We start from the raw sequence: 24910 nt of genomic DNA on the forward strand, positions 1-24910 counted from the left end.
GAGTCTCAGTGTTGGGGAGGGTAAAGGGGAGGCGTGGGGCTCCTGTCCTGCTAGGTGTGTTGTAATGGGCCTGTTTCAGAGGACCTGGCAGGCCTGCCAGTGCTGCTGAGCTGAGTCGTGGTCACGGGAGACGGACTGGGAAGAGCTGCGGTTCACTAGGATGTGGCTGCGCACCAGGACGTGCCGCCGTGTCCATGCGCTGATCAGTTACCTTACAGGACGGGGAGGTGTCCGTGCTGTCGCTGCCCCGTAATACCAGAGGGGGACAGGCTCGGGGGCAGTAATTTATCAAAGAACATAACTACCAGTGCAGAGCTCTAATGACAGTTACTCTGAATTTGTGCTGTTCCCTCCATGCTGTTGCCTCTCAAATCTCTAATAATGCTTGTCGACTCCAAGCCGGAATAATTCCTTTAAATTGTTGAATTGAGATTCATTCAATTCAATTGTCCATTGCTCAAAGGGCTTCATCTTATTTATCTCTATAATGAGCTAATTTGGAGCCCGCTGTCTCCCTATTTTACAGAGATTGGGAAAGCGCACAGGACCCACTCGAGGTGGGTAACAGGCAGCTCTGGTCAAGAAGTCAGCACTGTTTGGTCAGAGGGTAACTGACTGCTCTCCTCAAAATAAGAGCAGGAAACAATCCCTGCATTCCTTTTGTAATAGGACCGGGATTCCAGATGTAGGAAAACATGGTTACTGCATGTCAGGGCAAGAATTCTGATTTAAAACGCAGTGAGAGTTTCCCTTGTTTTAAATGTTACTCTTTCGGATACTTGACTATACATAGTTCTTTTTAAACTATGGATGTGGCTCCTCAGCCTGTGGGGAGTGTCCCGAGGAGAGAGGCCCGCGTCGTCTGCGTGGGACATGCCTTCTGAAGTGGGCGGAGGGAGACCTTTGCAGTGACAGGGCTTTGCGACTGGAGAGTGGGAAATGCTGCCCACAGCCAGTGCCTGAAGCCCTGGGTATCTGATACGTGTTCTGAAGCATTACCTTTCATCTTTCATTCCTTTGTCTCTCGTTCTTCCTTGTCTATTCAGCCATAGAACTGATGTATGGAGGCATCTACTGCTTCCTGTGCCAGGACTACATCTATGACAAGGACATGGAGACCATCGCCAAGGAGGAGCAGCGGAAAGCTTGGAAACTGCAAGGTGGGTCTCGCCCCGGTTTCCCTGCCCCCTGGCTTCCCTGCCCTGCATTCCTCACGCCCATCAGGGTGAAGCTCACCAAGAGGAAGACCAGTTATCTAGGGAGGGGCCATGTAGGGAGGCAGGGCAGGTAGGGTAGCAGCTGGAGTTTTTCTATTTGTTGGAAAGACAACACCCTGTCCTCTTCCCCCACAGACAGCTGTGCCTCCCTCCTGTGGGCAGCTCCCTTCTACAGGCCCCGCGGAGGCAACCTGGGCTGCAGGCTGCCCTCAGGTGCAGAGGCCCATCAGTCTCACAGCCTCCCAGAGCTGTCCTTGCCCTGGGCCCCCAGGGCCTGTGGCTGTTGGGGGGCTCTGCTGGGCTTGAGAGAAAATGTGCACCCACACTTAGTTCTCCCATCTGCGGCACAGTCACAGGGACAGCAGCAGGTCCCCATGAGCAGTCTGCCCCCCTCTCCAAGATTCCAGAGAGCGGGCTCGCCTCAGTGACATTAAACGTGTGTGTGCCTGGGCTGCCCCTGGAGGAGAGGATCGGCCCTTCCTGGGCCCCAGGGACGGAGCCGTTGGGAACGCCTCTCATCCTACTCAGCATTTTGAACACTCCAGAACCGGATGGTTCCTACTCGTGAACGTAAAAACCACCAGCTGTGCCCTGAAGAAGTCTTTCGGGGATTGACATGTTAAGGCATCAAACTGCAGAGGGATGCGCCGGAAAACTCTCTTAAACTCGTCTTCAATAAAAGAGCACATAGACTGCGGGGAGTGCGAAGGGGTGATGAGAGTAAGAGAGTTCCTCGCCGGCCTGCAGGTCTTCCCTGGGTGATGCATGCGGAGTGGACAGGAAGTTGAGACTAAACGGGCTCATTGTAGCGAAGGATTTGGGGAGGAGAGGATGTTTTATTACCATGAGAACTTGGGCCAGCCAGGGCAGGGCCTTCTCTTCAGGTAAGTAAACTTCCGGCCCAGTGGCATCCCTTCAGGCATGCTGCTCCTTCACCTCACCAACGCAGGAAGCACAGGACAGAACGCTCTAGATACAGTTCAGACATAGGAGTCCTGCAAGTATTTTCCTCCAGCTTGCTCCAGGCAAAATAGATGTGTATATTTTTATCTTATTTAATGCAACATTCTGTAAAATGTTAACTTAATTATGAAATGGTTAAGAATTTGGAAAATTAATACTTATTTCATGTCAGTCTGTGTTCTAATAAAACAAAAATAGACAGCTCTGGCCAAAAAATGTAGGTACCTGGCTTCTTTCAGGAGGGCTGACTGCTTTCTGATTAAATTATTATAGAATCTCTTTTAAAACTTAACTGTTTGGGTTATGTTTAATCTCTGTTAGCAGAATTAAGATTGCCAGATGGAAAATGTAATAATCCGCCACTTCCACAGCACCCTCTGTGCAGGGCCTTGGGGCTGCTGCCATTGTGGGCTTCTGTCTGCGTGGCTTCCACCCACATACACGACTTCGTCGGGCATAGAAGCAAGGACACACACAAGCAAGTGCACCCATTTTCTGAATTGTTCAGGCATTTCTTTTTGGTCACCCTGATTCCCCCTTTATTAGTTTTCATTTCCAATGTGTGCTGGTGCTGTGATGCTGTTAGGACAGCGGTGGAGCGTGCCCCCATGTGGCTGGTGAGCTTGTCTCAGCTGGCAGCCCGCCAGTGTTTACGGAGGGAGCGTAGCCACATCGGTTCACAGAACTGGCCTGCGTGCTCTGCTTTACAAACAGCCCCTTGTTTTTGAGAAAGGAAGCACAGACACGGTGTGATCAGAATTCCTTGTGTCTAACAGACCTTCTCTGGAGAACGACTGTAACTGCAGCTTCCTGCTCTTTCCCCCGGAAGTGGAGTAGCATTGCCCGGGGTCTGAGGGGCTCTTTCTCTGTGCAGAGCACTGACCACACAGCCACGGCCTGCAGGTGCGGAGCAAGCCAGTGCTCCGCAGGCCTCGCTGCTGGGCCCTCAGTCCGCCAGGTGCTGTCCTGTCGGTCATGTGCAGGCGTTTAGGGGCACGGAGCAAGTGCCTGTGTGGACATGGGGTGTGGTAGGTGAGATGCGACACTTCCTAGCATTTACAGCTTTGTCTTCGGTTTAAATCTTTAAACGGTACATCTCAACAAGATATATTTTTCAAAATATATTTTTAAAAATCCATGTTCTATCAGTTTTGCTCATTGGCTGGAGAATCCCTCATCTAAACTGTTGTGCACTCCCTGGGCGCTGAGGCTGTGGGCTCTGCTCAGGGGTGAGGCTTGGGAAGGCCCTGGCATTGGAGCTGGACTGCTTTCATGGGGGCGTTGCTTTCCTTGCAGGAAGCAGCTCATTCACAGCACAGCCTCTGAGAAACTCCTTCGTGTGGTTCAGCCTGTTGCAGCCAAACAGGCTTTATCCTTAGAGTATGGCTGTCCCTCTTTGAAATATCTTTGAAGCCTGGCAATAGCACATCACCGCCATGTGCCCCTAAGCACACTGGTTTCAGATTCAACCCAGAGCGCCGGGCCTGTCTCCTCTGTAGGTGTGGGAGAGAAGTTTTCAACATGGGAACCCAGCAAGCGGGAGCTCGAGCTGCTGAAACACAACCCCAAACGGCGGAAGATCACCTCCAACTGCACCATAGGTGGGTTGTAGTGCTGGCGCTGGTCTGAGGTTACTCCCAGTTAGGCTTCTTGCTGAGGGTTAACATTATTGTAAAAAATGGTTTCATAGCACAGTGCCCTATGCCCTGCCCTGAATAACTCTCCCATTCTCTCACCAGCCACCTCTTGAGCTCCTGGAGCAGGCTTGGGGTGCAGGGATGGGGAGAACAGTTGCTACCCCTGAAAGTCCCCGTGTGCAAAGGCTCAGGTGTACTCTCACCAGGTTGAGGCTGTGTACAGTGATATGTGTGAATTTTCCTCTGGGTTTCCTAACAGTTGAAGAAATAGAAGCTTTTTTAAAAGCTATTTTTGTTGTTAGAGAGGCTCCATTCTGACTTGTCTTGTTGCCTGAACATCTTTAGGCCCTAGCCGGTTTGGCTCAGTATATGGAGCATCAGCCTGCAGACTGAAGGGTCCCAGGTTCGATTCTGGTCAAGGGCACATGCCTGGGTTGCGGGCGGGATCCCCAGTCCGGGGCGTGTATGAGGCAGCCTATCAATGATGCTCTCTCATCATTGATGTTTCTCTTTCCCTCTCCCTTCCTCTCTGAAATCAATAAATAAAAGACTATCTTAGGGTAACTTTGTCAAAAACAATGGCTAAAGTGGGGGCCAGGGTTGGGGAGTGATGATGACGAACATTCCTCAGTATAGTTTACATAAAAGTGGCATAAAAATATTAAATTTCTTCCTGAATGGATGAGTAAAGGGAAGCGGACACGTGAATGGGAAGGAGCTTGTGGTACCCTGGGGTCAGTCCTGCAGGCAAGTGCCCTGTCACCGCCTCCTGTCTGCCCCCCAGGGCTGCGAGGGCTGATCAACCTGGGCAACACGTGCTTCATGAACTGCATCGTGCAGGCGCTCACGCACACGCCGCTGCTGCGCGACTTCTTCCTCTCAGACCGGCACCGCTGCGAGATGCAGAGCCCCAGCTCCTGCCTGGTGTGCGAGATGTCCTCCCTCTTCCAGGAGGTGAGCTGCAGGTGCACAGAGCGCTCCTGAAACCACGTGGTTTTTCTTTCCCTTAAGAAAACCGGTTGCCTGCAATAGGATAAAGGAAGGCGTGTTCATTGTGGAAGGCTTACGTCTTTCCAAAAAGAATCATTAGATAGGAGACGATTGACCATTGGCACGAAGGTGACTTAGAGAATGAGAAGAGGCTGATATTGGTCCGCAAGTACTGACCCCTCCCTGTTGTCTGCCACCTGGCGTGCAGTCAGGTGTGTGGACATGTGTGCATCACTTCCTTGCCCTGTCTCAGGAGCATGGATCTCTCCTGTTGCTGGGCATTCTGAGTGCAGCATCCTGTCTGTCCTCTCACCAGCCTCTGCTCCCGGGATGGATCATGGGCGACACTCATTCTGTGCTGTCCATGTCTGTCCCTGACCAGCACTGGTGGTGTGACCGCCCTAGCACCTTGGGTGGACCATTGGCACTCAGGTTGGCAACCTCAGCAAAGCCTCTCAGAGCTAAAGCAGCTCAGGCACCCAACTACAGAATGGACTGCTGCCCACCCCACAGGCTGCTGGGATGGTCTGCACGGCTCCAGGTGTCTCACACAGGAGCCTGCAGACGGCCTGGTCTGTTTGTTGATCACCTTTGATGGCAGTGTTGCCGTGCCCGCTCTCCCACATCCTGGGCATGGCTGCTTTTATGCTGCATCAGAGGAGGTGGGACTAGTGGACAATGGCTGCCGAGACCACCTGGCCTGCAAAGCTGGAGCCATTGACCATCGGGCCTGTTTCCCTCATGCCCACAGCGAGCCAGTGGCTGCTGGGACCACAGCAGTGAGCACACTGAATGAATTCGTTGGGCCCACACAGGAGGAAGATGGGTTTAAGTGAGAAACGACTGGGCGGGTGTGTCACCTTTAGGTGTGGGTTTCGGCATTTTCCCTGGGCACGTTGGTTGATCCATTCAAATAGGATCGATCGGGTTCATTAAGGTACATTTTTGAAGCAGCAGAATTCACCTGTTAGTGTATAGACTGTTTCTCTTGACAGACACGTCGTAACTCAACACCGAGGCTTATCGAAAACCATTCCCCAGGCTCAGGAAGCCCAGGAAGTGGACATTCCAGGCAGCTGTTAAGTGTTTCCGTGTGTGCGTGTGTGTGTGTGCGCGTGTGCGCGCACGCATGCATAGTGCAGCACTTGTTCCTGACGAGTGGTTTGTTTCCTCTGCAGTTTTACTCGGGGCACCGCTCCCCCCACATCCCGTACAAGCTGCTGCACCTGGTGTGGACGCACGCCCGGCACCTGGCAGGGTACGAGCAGCAGGACGCACACGAGTTCCTCATAGCTGCCCTGGATGTGCTGCACCGGCACTGCAAAGGTGGGGTCCGGGGGGGTGGGGGGAGGTACTGCAAAGGTGGGGTGGGGGTGGGTGGGAGGCACTGCAAAGGTGGGGTCCAGGGGGGTGGGGGGAGGAACTGCAAAGGTGGGGCCTGCGTCTACTCACGGGGTGGGGGCGGTGGAGGGCAAGTGTGCGCTTCTGCACAACGGGGCGCAGCCCACATGTTCAAATTGGATTTGTTTCCCCCAATAAGAAAAACTGCAATTACCCTAAAGAGGTTCTTTATAGTTTGTTTTCTCAAGAGGAGCAATAGTTTCCAGTGTTGTCTTCCGACCCTCCTGGGGGTAGAGCAGCATAACCGGTGGTCCTTGGCAGCCTGTGCCAGTCAACAGTGAGCTCCTGTCCCTTTCTCCCCCAACCCGCCCCTCCCCACCCCCCCGGTCCCTCTCTTCCTGCCCCTGTCTCCCCACCCCTCTCTCCCTGCCCCTCTGCCTTGAGTCCTTGGCTGCCGGGTCCGCGCCACACACCCCCACCCCCCATCTGCAACTGCTGCAGCTCCTCAGCCAGCAGCTTCACATGGGCTCTCAGCACAGCTTAGCCATAGAGTCCTCTCCCCTGTGGGGCTTCCAGGAAGACCAGCATTGCTCTAAAGCCACAGAGAGCTGTGCACACGGCACTGCATCTGCCAGGACCCCCCTGGCCCTGAGTCAGGCTCATTTCCCTTCAGGGGCTTTCCTTCTAGGTCAGCGCTTCTCAATCTGTGGTTCGTGACCCCTTTGGGGGTCGAACGACCCTTTTACACGGGTCGCCTAAAACCATTGGAAAACACATATATAATTACTTATTGTTTTTGTGATTAATCACTATGCTTTAATTGTGTTCAATTTGTAACAATGAAATTGGGGGTCACCACAACGTGAGGAACTGTATTAAAGGGTCGCAGCATTAGGAAGGTTGAGAACCACTGTTAGGTCTTGCTTAGGGGCTCACTGGAACATGTAGGGTTCTCAGATACGTGTGGGTCTAGGGGTGGGGCAGCCGGCAGCAGCTCCTAGGGCTGGAGGCAGGAGATGAGGCCTGGGTAACACACCAAGGGGGGTTCCTCCCCCTGCCCTGCTCCCTGTGTGGGTCGCCCGGTGCAGCCCCAGCTGAAGTGGACTGACAAGTCCCACCCGAGGGGCTGGGAGCCCCTGAAGCACACAGTTGACCTTCTGTGTGGTGGGCCTGGGTGAGGGCAGCGGAGTTTGGTTCCTAAGGGTTCCTGGTGGTGCTGCTGGCTCAGCTGACTCTCAGCTGTGACCAACGTGTGCTGAGGGCACAAGCTGCCCGTGACCTGTGGCCTCTGGGCTGGGGTAGCTCGTTGCAGGGGACCTCTTACTGGCCAGCTTTCTCTCGCTAGTACATGGTGTCCTTTAAGAACAAGCCTGCTTTTCTAGGTCACTTGGTGGAACAGCCTTCATCCTCCCCTCAGGCTTTGGGTCTGGGCTGTTCAGACGCCCTGTGGATCCGAGGCTCCAGCTCAGACAGTGCATTGGGGTCAGCTGTCCTGGCTCTGGGCTGGAGCTCTTTTCACTTAAGATTTTTTCTCTTAAAAGCATATATATTATCCTTTTAACATTTGCCCAGGAACCAAGTAGAAGTTGCTTAGGAGCGTAGGTGAGGTTTGGTTTCCCAGCATAATGCACAGCTGCTGTGCAGGCAGACCAGCCCGTGAAGAAGCCCCACTCGGGGGCTGCGACAGTGCTGAGGAGAGTGCTGGAACATGCACAGCTGTTCAGTGTTCATGTGACGAAAAAGGCCTCCTTTGACAGGATTCCTCTGAAAGGCCTTGGGAGCCGCGTGAGGCTCACTCAGAAGCCGGGCCACCTGAGTTCCGAGCTCATGGAGGCTGCTGGCTCTCAGCCGTGGAGCAGCCAGGGCCTGAGGCACCCCCACCTGCTTTATGTTGCTCTTTTATGGGGTTGGGACGTCAAGTATGTTTCAGCTCCTTTTTCTTTGCATCGATGTATTTTTTGCTTCCTAATGTTCTGTTCCATGCATTTGAGATCCTTGTGGATGGCATTTCCTCCCAATCTCTCCAGGCAGCTGTGTCAGAAGGCTGTGGCGCCCTTTACATTCCTTGTGATAATTCACCTTTTCTGTGTGATATCTCCAGGGGGACACATGTGCTAGTCCTGTTGTCCAGTGGAATGAAAGTCATATAGAAGATGTAGGATATCTAATCTAAAGAAAGAGAAACATGCAAATTAACCATACCTCCACTACACCCACAAGCCACGCCTATCAGCCATGCCCACCAGCCAATCAGGAGCGGGTATGCAAATTAACCCAACTAAGATGGCGGCAGCCATGGAGCTGGAGTGAGCAGAAGGCTTGGGTTGCCCCGGTGATGGAGGAAGCCAAGCTTCCCTCCTGCCCTGCCAGCCCTGAGCTCCACTCAAGGCTACAAAGTTTCAATTATAGAAGACAAATAAATCCCAGATACCTGCTTCCAGCCCATGGCTGTGGTCAGCCTGAAAACGGCCATCAGCCCCTCACCCAGGCTGGCCAGGCACCCCAGTGGGGACCCCCCACCCTAAAGGGGTTGTGGCCAGCCTGAAAACAGCCATCAGCCCCTTACCCAGGCAGTCCAGGCACCCCAGTGGGGACCCCCACTCTGAAGGGGGTGTGATCAGCCTGCAAACAGCCCTCAACTCCTCACCCAGGCTGGCCAGGCACCCCAGCGGGACCCCCACCCTGATCCGGGACACCCTTCAGGGCAAACCAGAAGCTGCCACCCATGCACCAGGCCTCTATCCTATATAGTAAAAGGGTAATATGCAAACTGACCCTAACAGCAGAACAACTGGGAATGACTGGTCACTATGACACACACTGACCACCAGGGGGCAGATGCTCAATGCAGGAGCTGCCCCCTGGTGGTCAGTGCACTCCCACAGGGGGAGCTCTGCTCAGCTACAGGCCAGGCTGACGGCTGCCAGCACAGCAGTGATGGCAGGAGCCTCTCCCACCTCCTCAGCAGTGCTAAGTATGTCCGACTGCAGCTTAGGCCTGCTCCCCGCTGGCAAGTAGACATGCCCCGAGGGCTCCTGGGCTGCCAGAGGGATTTCTGACTGCCAGCTTAGGCCCGTTCCGCTGGGAGTGGGCCTAAGCCAGCAGATGGACATCCCCGAGGGGTCCCAGACTGCGAGAGGGCACAGGCCGGGCTGAGGGACCCCTCCAAGTGCACAAATTTTTGTGCACCGGGCCTCTAGTATGTTAATATGTACTATAGTTAACCATATAAGTTTTACATTTGTATATCTACACAAATATGTACAGGGTGGGGCAAAGTAGGTTTACAGTTTGTTTGGAAAATAATACAATAATTAATAAATCATACAAGAATAAACCGTGTAGCCCAGCTGGTCTAGCTCAATGGATTGAGCATTTGACCAAGAGGTCACTGGTTCTCCCTGGCCAGTTTGGCTCAGTGGATAGAATGTCGACCTGTGGACCAAAGGGTCCTGGGTTCTATTCTGGTCAAGGGAATGTATGTTGGTTGCAGGCTCCTCCCCGGCCTGGGCCCTGGTTAGGGCTCGTGCAAGGAGGCAACCAATCGATGTCTTTCTGTCTTTCCTTCTCTCTTCCACTTCCCCTTAAAGATCAATGGGAAAATATCCTCCGGTGAGGATTAGCAAAAAAGGGGTGGGAGCAGGTTTGCCGGTTCTGTTCTGGTCAGGGCACATGCCTGGATTTCAGGCTCGATGCACAGGGCGGGCTATAAAGGAGGCAGTTGATGGATGTATCTCTCTCAATATTGTTTCTATCTTTCTAAAAAAAAATCAATAAAAATAAACTTAAAAACATTTGCAAAGAGCACTATTTTAAAAAAAGAAGAACCCGTCGCACACACACAGCTGTAATTTGCCCCCCCTATATACACTGCACCCTTGAACATGGGGGTGCCAACTGCCTGTGCAGTTAGAATTCTGAGTATAACCTAAGTCAGCCCTCAACGCTCTCAGATGTCCACCCTCAGCTGACCCTTGAGCAGCGTGGGTTTGAACTGTGCATGTGAGTGGGCCTGGGCAGTTCAAGCCCATGCTGTTCCAGGCTCCCTGCAGACACCCTGGCATTGCCTTGGAGAGGATGGGAATTGTGCTTGTACAACTGGCTGGAGCAGAGCTGACCTGCAGCTCCCGGCGTGGGGACCCCTGAGGAACACTGAGCGGGAGTCCTGCAGGGACGGTCCCGGAAGCAAGGCCACTTCCCAGGAGTGTTCCCCACAGTGTGTCAGGCCGCTCGCTAGGAAGTACACACTTAGTCCTCTGTAAGTGGGAAAGGAGCCAGTCACTTTCCCCGATACTGGGCATTTGATACACTTTGGTATCAGCTTAGCTTCCAGCTTCCTGGCCACGCCCGTCTTTTGAATGTTAAGTATCTTCACCTGCCCTTCACCTCAGGCTTCATAATGCCTCTGTGCTCGAATGGCCTTGTCCCTTGGTCTGTGGCTTTTGGAAACTTGCTGGCTTTGGGGGTCTTGGGTGGGCACAGATGTGAATCACAGAGCTGTAATCTTTCCCCAGGTGATGATAATGGGAAGAAGGCCAGCAACCCCAACCACTGCAACTGCATCATAGACCAGATCTTCACGGGGGGGCTGCAGTCGGACGTCACCTGCCAGGTCTGCCAGTAAGTGGAGGCTTCGCAGGGTCCTGTGCATCTCGGGTCCTTCCAGGCCCTGCTCGCCGTCCCACACTGTGGGCCCCGGTTCTTTCGGGAAACTGACTTCACTGGATGTTGCTTATCACCATGATGGTCCATTTCCAACCTGCAGACTGTGATGTTCTGAGAAGTTCTCAAAGTCTTTGGGTTCTTGAGCGTAAAGTGTTGTCAAGGCCCTGGCCCTCCTGGCTGTGTCTACAGCACCGCCAGATGGGAGACGGGGTGCGTTTTATTTCGGCCGCCACTGGCACATGGGCGATAATACAGCTCCAGTGGTGAAGGCACCAGGAATTAGCAGGTCCCCTAACTGTGCAGGCCGTCAGGGCAGGGTGCCAGGCTGCGGGCTGTGGTGTGGGCCTCTGCACTGTGCACACGGAGCAGGTGAGCTGTAGGCTGCCCCCCACCCCCGACCCCTGCTTTCTTCAGGGCCTTGGAACCAGGAGCCAGGTAAAGGGCCCCTCAGAGACGGACATATGTGCTCTTGAGTGTGTCACCTGAAGTACTTCCTGGTTTCCTTTCCCATTTTCTCCCAAGTAGTGTCCCTAAATCCTTCCTTCATGGGTTTTGGTTCTGTGCTTAGAGCTCAAAGCTTTTATTTCTAGGAGGAGAGTGCATTGGTGATGAGGTTAGAAAAACGCTTTCCTTCACCTTCAGTGCACTCCCATGGTTTTTATTTCTCTTCAGCTTTTTTTTTTTTATTGTTTGTTAATCTTCACCTGAGTATATTTTTCCCATTGATTTTTAGAGAGAGTGGAAAGGAGGGAGGGAGAGAGAAACATACATGTGAGAGGCACCTTGATTGGTTGCCTCCCACATGCACCCCAACCTGGGCCGGGCATTGAACCTACAACCCAGGAACGTGCCCTTGACCAGGAATCGACCCACAACCCTTATGCTCTAACCACTTAGGCACACCAGCCAGGGCTCACTTCAACTTTTTAAAGAAGCCTGGTCATGCTCCAGTAAAATTTAAAAACTGGTAATGGATTACTACTTGCAGTTTGTATAGGATAGAAGAGATTGGCAAGGAGTCAGTTTTGCCTCTAAGAGTTACAGATGCAGTTTACTGTTAAGTAGCATCTGTATCATGGGCCATCACTCCCAGCAGTTGGGGCTCAGGCTTTACTATTTGGCCCTATACTGTTGAACTCCATCAGCAGGAGACTGTCAGAGTAGATCCCGTTTACATTTCTGTATTCAGTTTCTCAATCTGTGAATTTCCTGTTTGTATATCCTATAAAATAAAAGGCTAGGCGAGTGACCGGTCGCTATGACATGCACTGACCACCAGGGGGCAGACGCTCAATGCAGGAACTGTCCCCTGGTAGTGCGCTCCCACAGAGGGTGTGCCGCTCAGCCAGAAGCCAGGCTCACAGCTGGCGAGCGCAGTGGCAATGGCGGGAGCCTCTCCTGCCTCCGAGGCAGTGCTAAGGAGCAGCGAGCCGCACATCCCAGGGGTCCTGGACTGCGAGAGGGCACAGGCCAGGCTGAGGCTGCCCCCCACTGGGGATGGGGTGGGATAGTAGCCGACATACAGACGTCCCACAATACAAAGCCAGATGGATGATATCTACTCACCTTGCAAAAATGTGACAAACCAGTATGAGTCATTGGGCACCAATTGAAGCCATTTGCATGTTGTCATACCGGTTCATGTTGTCAGGGCCTTGACAACACTTTACGCTCAAGAATCCAAAGACTTTGAGAACTTCTCAGAACACCACAGTCTGCAGGTTGGAAATGGACCATCATGGTGATAAGCAAATGGGAAAGGAAACCAGGAAGTACTTCAGAGTGACACACTCCTCTGCTCCGCCTCCCCCCCCCCCCCCACCACTGCACAAATGTCATGCACCGGGGCCTCTAGTTTTGAAATAAATCTCTGGGAGGGAATTAGCTGGCTCTACTGTTCAGCCTGGGAAGCTGTGGGTAGGGCACTCTGTGTGAAGTGCACTTGGGGTCTGAGTTACTGTCCAGGCTCAGCAGCTCCCAGTTCCCAAGGCCGCTTGGGTGAGAGATCCATTGATTCAGAACCTCTAGACGTGGGGCCCAGAATAAACCTAAAACGATGGTGCTAATCTTCTGGGTATAGAAACTGTTGCTTTAGGAGCAGACTTTGTCTTGAGTGGTTTGCACAGTGTCTTTCCCTAGGGCCCTGGGAGCCCAAGATGCATTGGGTGTGAGCACACCTGAGAAGTCATTTGGATTAAAGGGCAGAGCTGTGGCCCAGCTGGCTGTGGCTCAGTGGTTGAGCATGGACCTATGAACCAGGTCATAATTAGATTCCCAGTCAGGGCACTTGCCCAGGTTTCGGGCTCCATCCCCAGCAGGGGGTGTGCAGGAGGCAGCTGATCAATGATTCTCTTTCATCATTGACTAGTGGCCCAGTGCACGAAATTTGTGCATGGGGGTGGGGGGGGGGCAGAGGAGGGTGTCCCTCAGCCCGGCCTGCACCTCTCCAATCTGGGACATCCCTTTTGCAATCCGGGACCACTGGCTCCTAACCGCTCACCTGCCTGCCTGTTTTATTGCCCCTAACCACTCTGCCTGCCGGCCTGCTCACCCCCAACTGCCCCCCGCTGCCAGCCTGCTCGCCCCCAACTGCCCCCCCCACACCAACTTGCTCACCCCCAGCTGCGCCCCCCCTTGCCGGCCTGCTCGCCCCCAACTGCCCCCCACTGCCGCCTGCTCATCCCCAACAAGCCCCTCCCCCCTGCAGGCCTGATCGCCCCTAACTGCCTCTGCCTTGGCCCTGCCACCATGGCTTTGTCCCAAAGGACGTCCGGAAGGTCTCCCTGAAGGTCACCTGGTCTAATTAGCATATTACCCTTTTTTTAAAAATATATTTTATTGATTTTTTACAGAGAGGAAGAGAGAGGGATAGAAAGTTAGAAACATCGATGAGAGAGAAACATCAATCAGCTGCCTCCTGCACACCCCCCACTGGGGATGTGCCCGCAACCAAGGTACATGCCCTTGACTGGAATCGAACCGGGACCCTTGAGTCCGCAGGCACTGAGCCAAACCAGTTCTGGCAGCATATTACCCTTTTATTAGTATAGATGTTTCTCTCTCTGTCTACTTCTCCCTTCCTCTCTGAAATAAATAAAAATATATCTTTAAAAAAAGAAAAAGAGGCCCTAGCCAGTTTGCCTCAGTGGATAGAGTGTCAGCCTGCAGCTGAAGGGTGTCCAGGTTCGATGCTGGTCAAGGGCACATGCCTGGGTTGCAGTGTCGGTCCCCATTGGGGGGCTTGCAGGAGGCAGCCGATCAATGATTCTCTCTCATCATTGATGTTTCTATCTCTCTTTCCCTCTCCCTTCCTCTCTGAAATCAATAAAAATATATTTAAAAAAAGAAAAGAAAAGAAAAGAAAAAGGGCAGAGCTGTGAAAAGATGTTGGGGTATATTCCATGAGGTGGTACCTCCGAAACTGTTTGTGGGTATCAGTTCTCACTTTGGTTTTCTGTCTCCTGCTTCTAGTGGCGTCTCCACCACAATAGACCCCTTCTGGGACATCAGTTTAGATCTGCCTGGCTCTTCCTCCCCATTCTGGCCCCTGAGCCCTGGGAGTGAGGGCAGTGTGGTGAACGGGGAAAGCCATGCGTCTGGAACCACTACGCTGACGGACTGCTTGCGAAGGTAAGAACCCTGCCAGCACTTTTGCAGAAAAATAAAGTGATTTCCTTGCAGGCAGTTGTCTCTCTTTTTTTTTTTATTTTTTTTAATAATATATTTTATTGATTTTTCACAGAGAGGAAGGGAGAAGGATAGACAGTTAGAAACATCAATGAGAGAGAAACATCGATCAGCTGTCTCCTGCACACCCCCTACTGGGGATGTTCCTGCAACCAAGGTACATGCCCTTGACCGGAATCGAACCCGGGACCCTTCAGTCCGCAGGCCGACGCTCTATCCACTGAGCCCAACCGGTCAGGGCTAGTTGTCTCTCTTGCCTTGAGGCTGTTCAGGAGTAAAACCCTAATAAATTTAGGGCCACCCAGGGTTCCAATAGTAGTTTCTTTTACACGTCTCGTAGGGAACATGAGAAAAGGCATGACAACATGCAAATGGCTTCAATTGGTGCCCAATGACTCATACTGGTTTGTCACATTTTTGCAAGGTGAGTAGATATCGTCCATCTGGCTTTGTATTGTGGGACTTCTGTATGTCGGCTACTATCCCACCCCATCCCCAGTGTAAATGAACAGGGTACAGCTCCCTCACCTACTGTACCAGAGTCTGCACTGAGGGAGCCCTCCCGCCAAGGCATGTGGTCTTTTTTTTTTTTAATAATTCTTTATTGTTGAAAGTATTACATATGTCCCCTTTTTTCCCCATTGACCCCCTCCAGCCTGCCCCCCGCCCCAGGCCTTCACCACCCTATTGTCTGTGTCCATGGGTTATGCATATGTGCATACAAGGTCTTTGGTTGATTACCTCCCATCCACCCACCCACCTCCACCTTCCCTCTGAGATTCCCCACTCTCTTCCATGCTTCCCTATCTCTGGATCCTCTCCGTTGCAGATGGTCTTTTCTGCAAGTGATGAAACACGTGAGCTTCTGTCTGCATCTACACTTTTACTCTGTCCATTTGCTGCATCATTGATTTAGACAAGTGATGAAGTTTCAGATGCAGTTGCTATGAAATGTATTTAAATAGGTGTCACATACTGTGCCGGGCAAGCTCAGCCAAGGGTTCGGTGAGCCTGACGGGGGCCGGTGAAGGATTTAGAAAAGACAGACAAAGAGAATAACCTGGGTCTAGGTCAGTGGTTCTCAACCTTGGCTGCACATTAGAATCACCTGGGAATCTTTTTAAAATCCTGATTTCTGGGCCTCATCCTCCAGAAATTCTGTTTCTTTACTACTAACTAGAGGCCCTGGGCACAAAAATTTGTGCACTCGGGGGGTGGGGGGGGAGGGTCCCTCAGCCTGGCCTATGCCCTCTTGCAGTCTGGGACCCCTCGGAGGATGTCCACCTGCTGGCTTAGGCCCACTCCCTGAGGGATCGGGCCCAAGCTGGCAGTCAGCCCTCTGGCAGCCCTGGAGCCCTTGGGGGATGTCCACTTGCCAGTGGGAGCAGGCTTGAGCTGCATTCGGACATCCTTAGCAGTGCTGAGGAGGCGGGAGAGGCTCCCGCCACCACTGCTGTACTGGCAGCCATCAGCCTGTCTTGTAGCTGAGCAGAGTTCCCCCTGTGGAGCACACTGACCACCAGGGGGCAGCTCCTGCATTGAGTGTATGGCCCCTGGTAGTCAGTGTGTGTCATAGTGACCGGTCATTCCCAGTCGTTCTGCTGTTAGGGTCTGTTTGCATATTACCCTTTTATTATATAGGATAGAGGCCTGGTGCACGGGTGGGGGCCGGCTGGTTTGACCTGAAGGGTGTCCTGGATCAGGGTGGGGGTCCCGCTGGGGTGCCTGGCCAGACTGGGTGAGAGGCTGATGGCTGTTTGCAGGCTGGTCAAGCCCTCCCCCCCCCCCAGACCCCATGGAGGTTTGGCCAGCCTGGGTGAGGGGCTTATGGCTGTCTGCAGCTGGTCACCCCCCTTCCAGGGTGGGGGTCCCCACTGGGGTGCCTGGCCAGCCTGGGTGAGGGGCTGATGACTGTTTGCAGGCTGGCCACACCCCCTTTAGGATGGGGGGATCCCCATGGGGGGACCTGGCCCATCTGGGTGAGAGGCTGAGGGCTGTTTTCAGGCTGGCCAAAACCCCCGGCAACGGAAACTCCCAGCCTCTCCTTTCTTTCTTTTTTTATTCTGGGATTTATTTACCTTCTATAATCGAATCTTTGTAGCCTTGAGAGGAGCTCAGAGCCGGCCAGGGTGGGTGGGAGGGAAGCTTGGCTTCCTCCATCGCCAGGGGCAACGCAAGCCTCCTGCTCGCTCCAGCTCCTTGGCCACAGCAGGTATCTGGGTTTTATTTATCTTCTATAATTGAAACTTGTTGCTTTGAGTGGAGCTCAGAGCCGGCCACGGCAGCTGGAAAGCTTGGCTTCCTCCATCATTGGGGCAACCAAGCCTCCTGCTTGCTCTAGCTCCTTGGCAGCTGGCCACCATCTTGGTTGGGTTAATTTGCATATAGTCACTCTGATTGGCTGATGGGCGTGGCTTAAGGCATAGCAAAGGCACAGTCAATTTGCATGTTTGTCTTTTATTAGTGTGGATGTTGTGGCCCCACCCCATAACAAAGAAACAATTTCCGGAGGATGAGGCCCAGAAATCAGGATTTTTTTAAAATTTAATTTTATTTTTTTAATTAAATCTTTTTTTTTAATTAAATCTTTATTGTTCAGATTATTACATTTGTTCCTCTTTTTTCCCCCCCATAACTCCCCTCCTCCCAGTTCCCGCCCCACCCTCCGCCCTCACTCCCCACCCACTGTCCTCATCCATAGGTGCACGATTTTTGTCCAGTCTCTTCCCGCATCTCCCACACCCCTTTCCCCCCCAAGGATAATCAGTCCATTCCCTTTCTATGTCCCTGATTCTATTATAATCACCAGTTCATTCTGTTCATCAGATTTTTTATTCACTTGATTCTTAGGTTCATTTGTTGATAGATGCATATTTGTTGTTCATAATTTGTATCTTTACCTTTTTCTTCCTCTTCCTCTTCTTAAAGGACACCTTTCAGCATTTCATATAATCCTGGTTTGGTGGTGATGAACTCCTTTAGCTTTTCCTTATCTGTGAAGCTCTTTATCTGACCTTCAATTCTGAATGATAGCTTTGCTGGATAAAGTAATCTTGGTTGTAGGTTCTTGGTATTCATCACTTTGAATATTTCTTGCCACTCCCTTCTGGCCTGCAAAGTTTCTGTTGAGAAATCAGCTGACAGTCGTATGGGTATTCCCTTGTAGGTAACTGAGTTTCTTTCTCTTGCTGTTTTTAAGATTCTCTCTTTATCTTTTGCTCTTGGCATTTTAATTATGATGTGTCTTGGTGTGGTCCTCTTTGGATTCCTTTTGTTTGGGGTTCTCCGCGCTTCTTGGACCTGTAAGTCCATTTCTTTCACCAGGTGGGGGAAGTTTTCTGTCATTATTTCTTCAAATAGGTTTTCAATATCTTGCTCTCTCTCATCTTCTGGCACCCCTATAATTCTGATGTTGGTACGCTTGAAGCTGTCCCAGAGGCTCCTTACACTATCCTCGCATTTTTGGATTCTTTTTTCATTTTGCTTTTCCGGTTGGGTGTTTTTTGCTTCCTCGCATTTCAAATCATTGACTTGATTCTTGCGCTCCTCTGGTCTGCTGTCGGGAGTCTGTATAATATTCGTTATTTCAGTCCGTGTATGCTTAATTTCTAGTTGGTTCCCCAATATAAGATCGAGGGTCTCATTAGTTTTCTTGTAGATCTCATTAAGTTTATCGGCGGCTTCTAAACAGTTCTTGAGAGACCTTAAAAGTGTGGTTCTGAACTCTATATCTTCCATTGACAATTTTGTCCTGTTTCTTTGTCTCCGCATTTTGTTATGCTTCCTTGGTGCACCCCCTCGTGGTCTTTGTTCGAAGTCTTATAGTTAAACCTTGATTGTTGTAGCTAATACCAGGGAGGGTTTGACCTCCAGGCCAAGTGGCTATGAGAATCAGCTGTGTCTGCAGTGAGAGAACTTCTGTCCTCTAGGGAGGTGCTAATCTAGCCTTTGCCTGAGTCTATCCGGCAAATGCCTCTGTGCAGGGCTTGGGCAGGGTGGGTCGCACAGGATCAACAGGGTGGGCCGGAGAGAGCAGTTATGGCGGCTCTCAGTCCTGTCCCCAGGGGCTCTGCCTCTCTGAGTCCCAGCACCCACTGCAAAGCTCCGAGAGAAAGCTGCACTCGCTCTGACCGAAGCCAGACAGTCCCGCTTCTCCCGTTTGAGTCTGGGTCCCTAAAGACTCGCCTGTATCTGGAGCTCAGAGTCTGCGACTCCCTCCCGATTCGAAACGCCAACCGCGCCCTCCCCCGCCAGCCCGCTCAGCACACTCCGCACCTCAGAATTTGACTTCAGCACTGCGCCTCCTCTGAGTGTCCGTATGCATTTCTCTTTCCTCCTAGTTGTAGGACTTCCACTCAGCCAGCGTTCCTGTGGTTCTGGGTGATGTCCCTTTCGTTTTTTAGTTTCACTTTTGAAGTAGTTGTTCAAGGCAGCAAACTCCGGCGTTAACCTATGCCGCCATCTTGGTTCTCCCCAGGGTGTGTCTTAATTAAATCTTTATTGTTCAGATTATTACAGTTGTTCCTCTTTTTTTCCCCCCATAGCTCCCATCCACCCGGTTCCCACCCCACCCTCTGCCCTCACCCCCCCCCCCACCACTGTCCTCATCCATAGGTGCACGATTTTTGTCCAGTCTCTTCCCGCATCCCCCACACCCCTTTCCCCCCTCAAGAATAGTCAGTCCATTCCCTTTCTGTGCCCCTGATTCTATTGTAATCACCAGTTTATTCTGTTGATCAGATTATTTATTCACTTGATTTTTAGATTCACTTGTTGATAGATGTGTATTTGTTGTTCATAATTTGTATCTTTACCTTCTTCTTCTTCCTCTTCTTAAAGGATGCCTTTCAGCATTTCATATAACACTGATTTGATGGTGATGAACTCCTTTAGCTTTTTCTTATCTGTGAAGCTCTTTATCTGACCTTCAATTCTGAATGATAGCTTTGCTGGATAAAATAATCTTGGTTATTGGTTAGAAATCAGGATTTTAAAAAGATTCCCAGGTGATTTTAATGTGCAGCCAAGGTTGAGAACCACTGGTCTAGGTCAGTGGTCGGCAAATTGCGGCTCTCGAACCACATGTGGCTCTTTGGCCCCTTGAGTGTGGCTCTTCCACAAAATACCAGGTTCAGGCGCACATGTACAGTGCAATTGAAACTTCGTGGCCCATGTGCAGAAGTCGGTATTTTGTGGAAGAGCCACACTCACGGGGCCAAAGAGCCGCATGTGGCTCGCGAGCCGCAGTTTGCTGACCACTGGTCTAGGTGGATCTTCCTGTGTCTGGCTGAGGCCACAGAGAGAGATCTAGATGGCAAGCTGAGCTTTTATTTTATAGCCAGAGGTAAACAAGGTAGTGGCCACCATAGTTACAGTGTTCTTGTGAGTTTCACTTGTTTTGGCAGCACTTGCTGCATCTACCTCAGCCCATTAGCTACCCAGATAAGATCTAGGGAGCAGTCATAAGGTCAAGCCTAATAGTGCTAAGAAGGCTGTGCCCTCTAAGCTGGGACTTGTTTGTGACTTTGTCAACAAGTCAGTCCGAGGCTTAACCCTATAGCCGCTCCCTACACATACAAATGTGTCAAAGCCAGAAGCCCATCCTAAACTTTCATTTGTGACATGTTTCTTTGTCTCTACATTTTGGCTGCTTCCCTGTGTTTGTTTCTATGTATTGGGTACAGCTGCTATGTCTCCTGGAATTGGTAGAGTGGCCTTGTGTTGTAGGTGTCCTGTAGGGCCCAGTGGCTCAGCCTCCCCAGTCACCTGAGCTGGGCACTCTAGGTGTGGCCCTGTGTGGGCTGTGTGCACAGTCCTGTTGTAGTTGAACCTTGATTGCTGTTGCCATCACTGCGAGGAATTAACCTCCAGGCAAACTTGGCTGTGAGGACGAGCTGCAACTACAGTGGGGGATCTGCTGTGCAGGAGACACCTCTATGGAGCAGGCCTTGCTTCAGTGGGGCTTTGGTGCTCACTGAGTCTGCCCCTTGAGTGTGTTGCTTGTGGATGTGTAGAGTTGTAATCTGGTGAGGTCTGAAGCTGTCCACCAGGTGCACTGGCTCTGGGGCCTCTTGGGAGGTGCAAAGTCAGCCACTGCCTAGGGCGACCAGGCAGGAGCTACAGAGGGATCTACAAATGGTGCTACATGTATTGGGCTTTGAGGTGCCCAGACAAGGCCCAGCTGTGAAGCAAGGCAGGCTGGCTAGTGCTGGGTCTTGGGCCTCTTATTGATAGGTTTGGGGCATGCTGACACCAGCTGCTGCTTGTTTGAGAGATTTTAGCAAAGTGCAGCCTGAGCCAGGACAGGCCTTTCATATGCTACAAACAGCTTGGGTGGGGCTGCAGATTGGATGGGGCAGGACCACAGGGAATCCCCAGGGCAGAGCCAACAGTGTGGGCCAGGCTGGTGGAAACTCAGATATGGCTGCCAGTCAGCTCTGCCACAGGGGCAGCCCCAGCACAGGATCAATGACCGCTGTGAGCACCCCTATCTGGGAGAAAGCTGCCCCCGAGTTCCTGCCCTGATGCCAGACAGTCCAGTTCCTCCCCATATGTCCCTGGATCCCCCAAAGCTTCCTCCCAGTGCTGGAGCTCAGAGGGATCAAGTCTGAATAAGTTCATGCACTGGCCCTTTAAGAGGAACACCTGGGTCTCCAGAGGCATCCATGTCACTGAGCCATAGTCCCTGCTGGTTTTTACAGCCAGTAGTTATGGGGCCTTCTCTTCCCTGCCATGGGGCCCTGGGCTGGGGTCTGGTGTGGGGCTGGGACCCCTTGCTCCTCATGGGTGGCCTCCACAGAGACCATCTCCCTCCTGATTAAAAACACACCACTGGTGGGTGTCGGACCAGCCCGTTCCGCGCCTCTGCCCCTCCTGCCAGGCTCAGCGTGCCTCCTTCTTCTCTAGCTGTGGGACTCCCATCAGCCAGCTTGCAGGTGGTTCTGGATGACGGTGGTTTTGTATTATAGTTGTAATTTTTAAAAATATACATATTTTTATTGATTTCAGAGAGGAATGGAGATGGGGAGAGAGAGAGAAACATCAATGATGAGGGAGGATCATTGATGGGCTGCCTCCTGAACACTCCACACTGGGGATTGAGCCCACAACCTGGCCATGTGCCCTGTCAGGGAATCAAACTGCAACCTGGTCCATAGGTCTATGCTCAACCACTGAGCCAGGCCAGTCGGGCTTTAGTTGTAATTTTGATGTGCTTTTGGGAGGCAGCGAGTACAGGTGTTTACCGCCATCTTGGTTCTCTCGGACTTCCACCTCTAAAACAGTGTTTTTCCTCTGCACACACAGCTCTATTCTCCTGTGGCTGCCTGGACGCTTGCAGGGACATGGAGAAGCGTGGGTGGGCCCTGGCTGTTCCTGTGTATTGCGAGTGGGAGGAGGAAGAACTGTTTTGAGTGTGAAAATTGGATGATGGAATAATGTGGCAACTCTGGTTCACACGGGCACACTCTCCTCTCCTGCCATTGGCCTGCCAGTCAGTGTTCAGACTTCACTGATTGGTTTGTGTTCTTTTAAACTACGTTTTAAAGTTTGTTCAAATCAGGATTCAGACTTGGTCCACATACTGCATTTGGTTTATTGGCCTCATAGTCACTTTCAAGTCTTCTTTGCCTGCCTTTTCTTTGTAGCGAAGACAAGGCCACTTGTCCACCATACTCCTCACACTGCGGACCGTGCTGGCTGGGCAGGGAGTCCCTGTAGGTGGCAGTGTGCGTGCTGGGTGCCTGCCCCACTCCCGCTCTGCAGGCACTCCCCGCCCTGGCCCGGCCGCTTCCCGGCAGTCTCAGCTTTGCTCGGGGCATGGTCCTGTCTTTGTTGAAATGACACCATTTCCAAAGGATAAACAAGGATTTCCAGACCCAGTTGTCAAAAAATCAAATTTTCTGTTTGTTTTCAGCATTAAATTTTAAAGTTTTGTCATAAACTATATCGAAACATCTGTGTTGTGGTTTTTATCTTTAGTAGATGCCACAAATGCTGGCTACAACCTATCTCACAACATCTCTTCATCATCACAAAGCTAAAATTTCCCAAATGTCTCATTTAAAAAAATTAAACGTTTTCTTTTGAGGTAATTGTAGCTTCCCATGCAGTTGTCAGAAATACTACATAGGGATCCCATGTGTCCTTCCCCCGATTCCCCCCGGTCTTACACAACTACAGGACAATGTCGCAACCAGGATAGTGACACCATGCAGGGCCCTTCGTCACCCAGGAACCCTCACAGCCACCCCTCCTGCCCTCTGAGCACAACTGCCTCCTGGACCCTGGTCGCCACGAATCTGTTCTCCGTTTCTATAAATGCCACATTTCAAGAAAGTTACATGTAAATGGAATCATACAACATGTGACCTTTGGGGATTGACTTTGTTCACTCATCCTAATTCCCCGGGACTCATCCAGGTGCAGGTATCAATAATTTGTTCCTCTTTGTTGCTCACTAGTATCCCATGGTGTCATGTACCACAGTTTATTGAACTGTTTATGTGCACCCGTTGAAGGACATCTGCATTGCTTCCAGTTTTTTGTTCGTTCGTTTAATTTTTTGGCTACTAGAAATAAAGCTGCTTAAAACACTTGTGTACAGCCCTGGCCGGTGTAGCTCAATGGTTAGAGCATAGACCCTCAGACCTAAGGGTCACGGGTTCGATTCCCAGTCAAGAGCATGTTACCTGCATTGCAGGTTCATTTCTCAGCCCCAGTCGGGGTGGTATGGGAGGCATCCAATTGATGTGTGTCTCACATCCATGTTTCTCTTTCTCTCTCCCCTACCTTCCACTCTTTCTAAAAAATCAATGGAAAACTATCTTCCAGTGACGATTAACAAAAACAATTTAAAAAGTTTACATACAGTTTTTGTGTGAACACAACTTCATTTTTCTGGGACAGATTACTGTATCTTATGGTAGTAAGACAATTATTATTTCACCAGACTTTTCACTTATAAAAAATTTAAGGCAAGTATTATTTATTTGTTTAATGTAGAATTTATAGGGGCATATTGGTTAATAAAATTTATATAGGTTTCAATGTAATACGTCACCTGCATATTGTGTATTGTGTTCACCACCCAAAGTCAAGTCTTCCGTCACCATTTATCCCCCTTTACCCTCTTCTACCTCCCCCTCCCCACGTTCCCTCTGGTAATTGTACTTTTGTCTGTGTCTGCGTTTGTTTTTTAGCTTAATCACTTCACCTTTTTACCTAACCCGCCTCCCTTCTGACAGCTGTCAATCTCTTCTCTGTATCTATGAGTCCGTTTCTATTTTGTTGGTTCATTTTGTTCATTAGATTCTACGTATTAGTGAAATCATGAGGTATTTGTCTTTCTCTGACTGGTTTATTTCACTTAGCACAGTGGTTCTCAACCTTGGCTGCACATGAGAATCACCTGGGAATCTTTTTAAAATCATGACTTCTGGGCCTTATCCACCAGAAATTCTGTTTCTTTGTTATGGGGTGAGGCCACAACATTAGTAACAAAGAAACAGAATTTCCGGAGGGTGAGGCCCAGAAATCAGGATTTTAAAAAGATTCCCAGGTGATTCTAATATGCAGCCAGGGTTGAGAACCACTGATTTAGCATAATAATCTCTATGTCCATCCAGGCTGTCACAAAAGGTAAGATTTTCTTCTTTTTACAGCTGTGTAGCATTCCATGGTGTAGTACCACAGCTTTTTTTATCCACTCATCTACTGATGGACACTTGGGCTGCTTCAGATCCTGGCTCTCCTATATAATAAAATGCTAATATGCTAAATGTCCAACTGTTCATTCGACCGTTTGACCAGTCGCTATGACGCGCACTGACTACCAGAGGGCAGATGCTCCGACTGGTACGTTAGCTTGCTGCTGGGGTCCGGCCGATCGGGACTGGGATAGATGGGCCAGATACATCCTGGAGCCCTCCCGCGGTCCTTCCCCGGCCCCAACCGTGCAACAGTGGGGTTCTTTGACTGAGCCTGCGCCCTCTCGCAATCTGGGACCCCTCGGGGGATGTTGGAGAGCCTGTTTTGGCCCGATCCTGCAGGCCAGGCCGAGGGACCCCACCGGTGCACGAATCCATGCACCGGACCTCAGGGTGTAAATAACTGCCATGATGTTAGAGGTACATGCACAGATTCTTTCAATGACTATTTGGGGATTCTTATGGTATATTCCCAGAAGTGGAATCCCTGGGTCTACAGTAGTTCCCTTTTTTGATTTTTTGAAGGTGACTCCATATTGTTTTCCATAGTGGCTACACCAGTCTGCATTCCCACCAACAGTCCATGAGGGTTCCTTTTTCTCTGCATCCTCTCCATCACTTGTTGATTTATTGATGATAGTCATTCTGACAGGTGTGAGGTGAATACCCCATTATAGTTTTAATTTGTACATTTGTACATTTG

The 24910-nt window shown here is 51.1% G+C and overlaps 1 protein-coding gene across 2 annotated transcripts in view; it reads left to right on the top strand.

Annotated features, from left to right (window-relative positions):
* USP22 (ubiquitin specific peptidase 22) overlaps positions 1-24910 on the top strand; it is an 86333-nt gene that overhangs the window by 46625 nt on the left and 14798 nt on the right. Inside the window, exons 3-8 of one of the 2 annotated variants that reach the window (XM_036296450.1) lie at positions 1047-1160; positions 3680-3781; positions 4602-4771; positions 5986-6133; positions 10663-10768; positions 14285-14443. In XM_036296450.1, coding sequence (XP_036152343.1) covers positions 1047-1160; positions 3680-3781; positions 4602-4771; positions 5986-6133; positions 10663-10768; positions 14285-14443 — 799 coding nt within the window. The remainder of the gene's footprint in view (positions 1-1046; positions 1161-3679; positions 3782-4601; positions 4772-5985; positions 6134-10662; positions 10769-14284; positions 14444-24910) is intronic. The other variant, XM_036296451.1, reaches the window with a different exon arrangement.

This window comes from Myotis myotis, unplaced genomic scaffold, assembly GCF_014108235.1.
Source record: "Myotis myotis isolate mMyoMyo1 unplaced genomic scaffold, mMyoMyo1.p scaffold_m19_p_29, whole genome shotgun sequence".
Classification (NCBI taxonomy): domain Eukaryota; kingdom Metazoa; phylum Chordata; class Mammalia; order Chiroptera; family Vespertilionidae; genus Myotis; species Myotis myotis.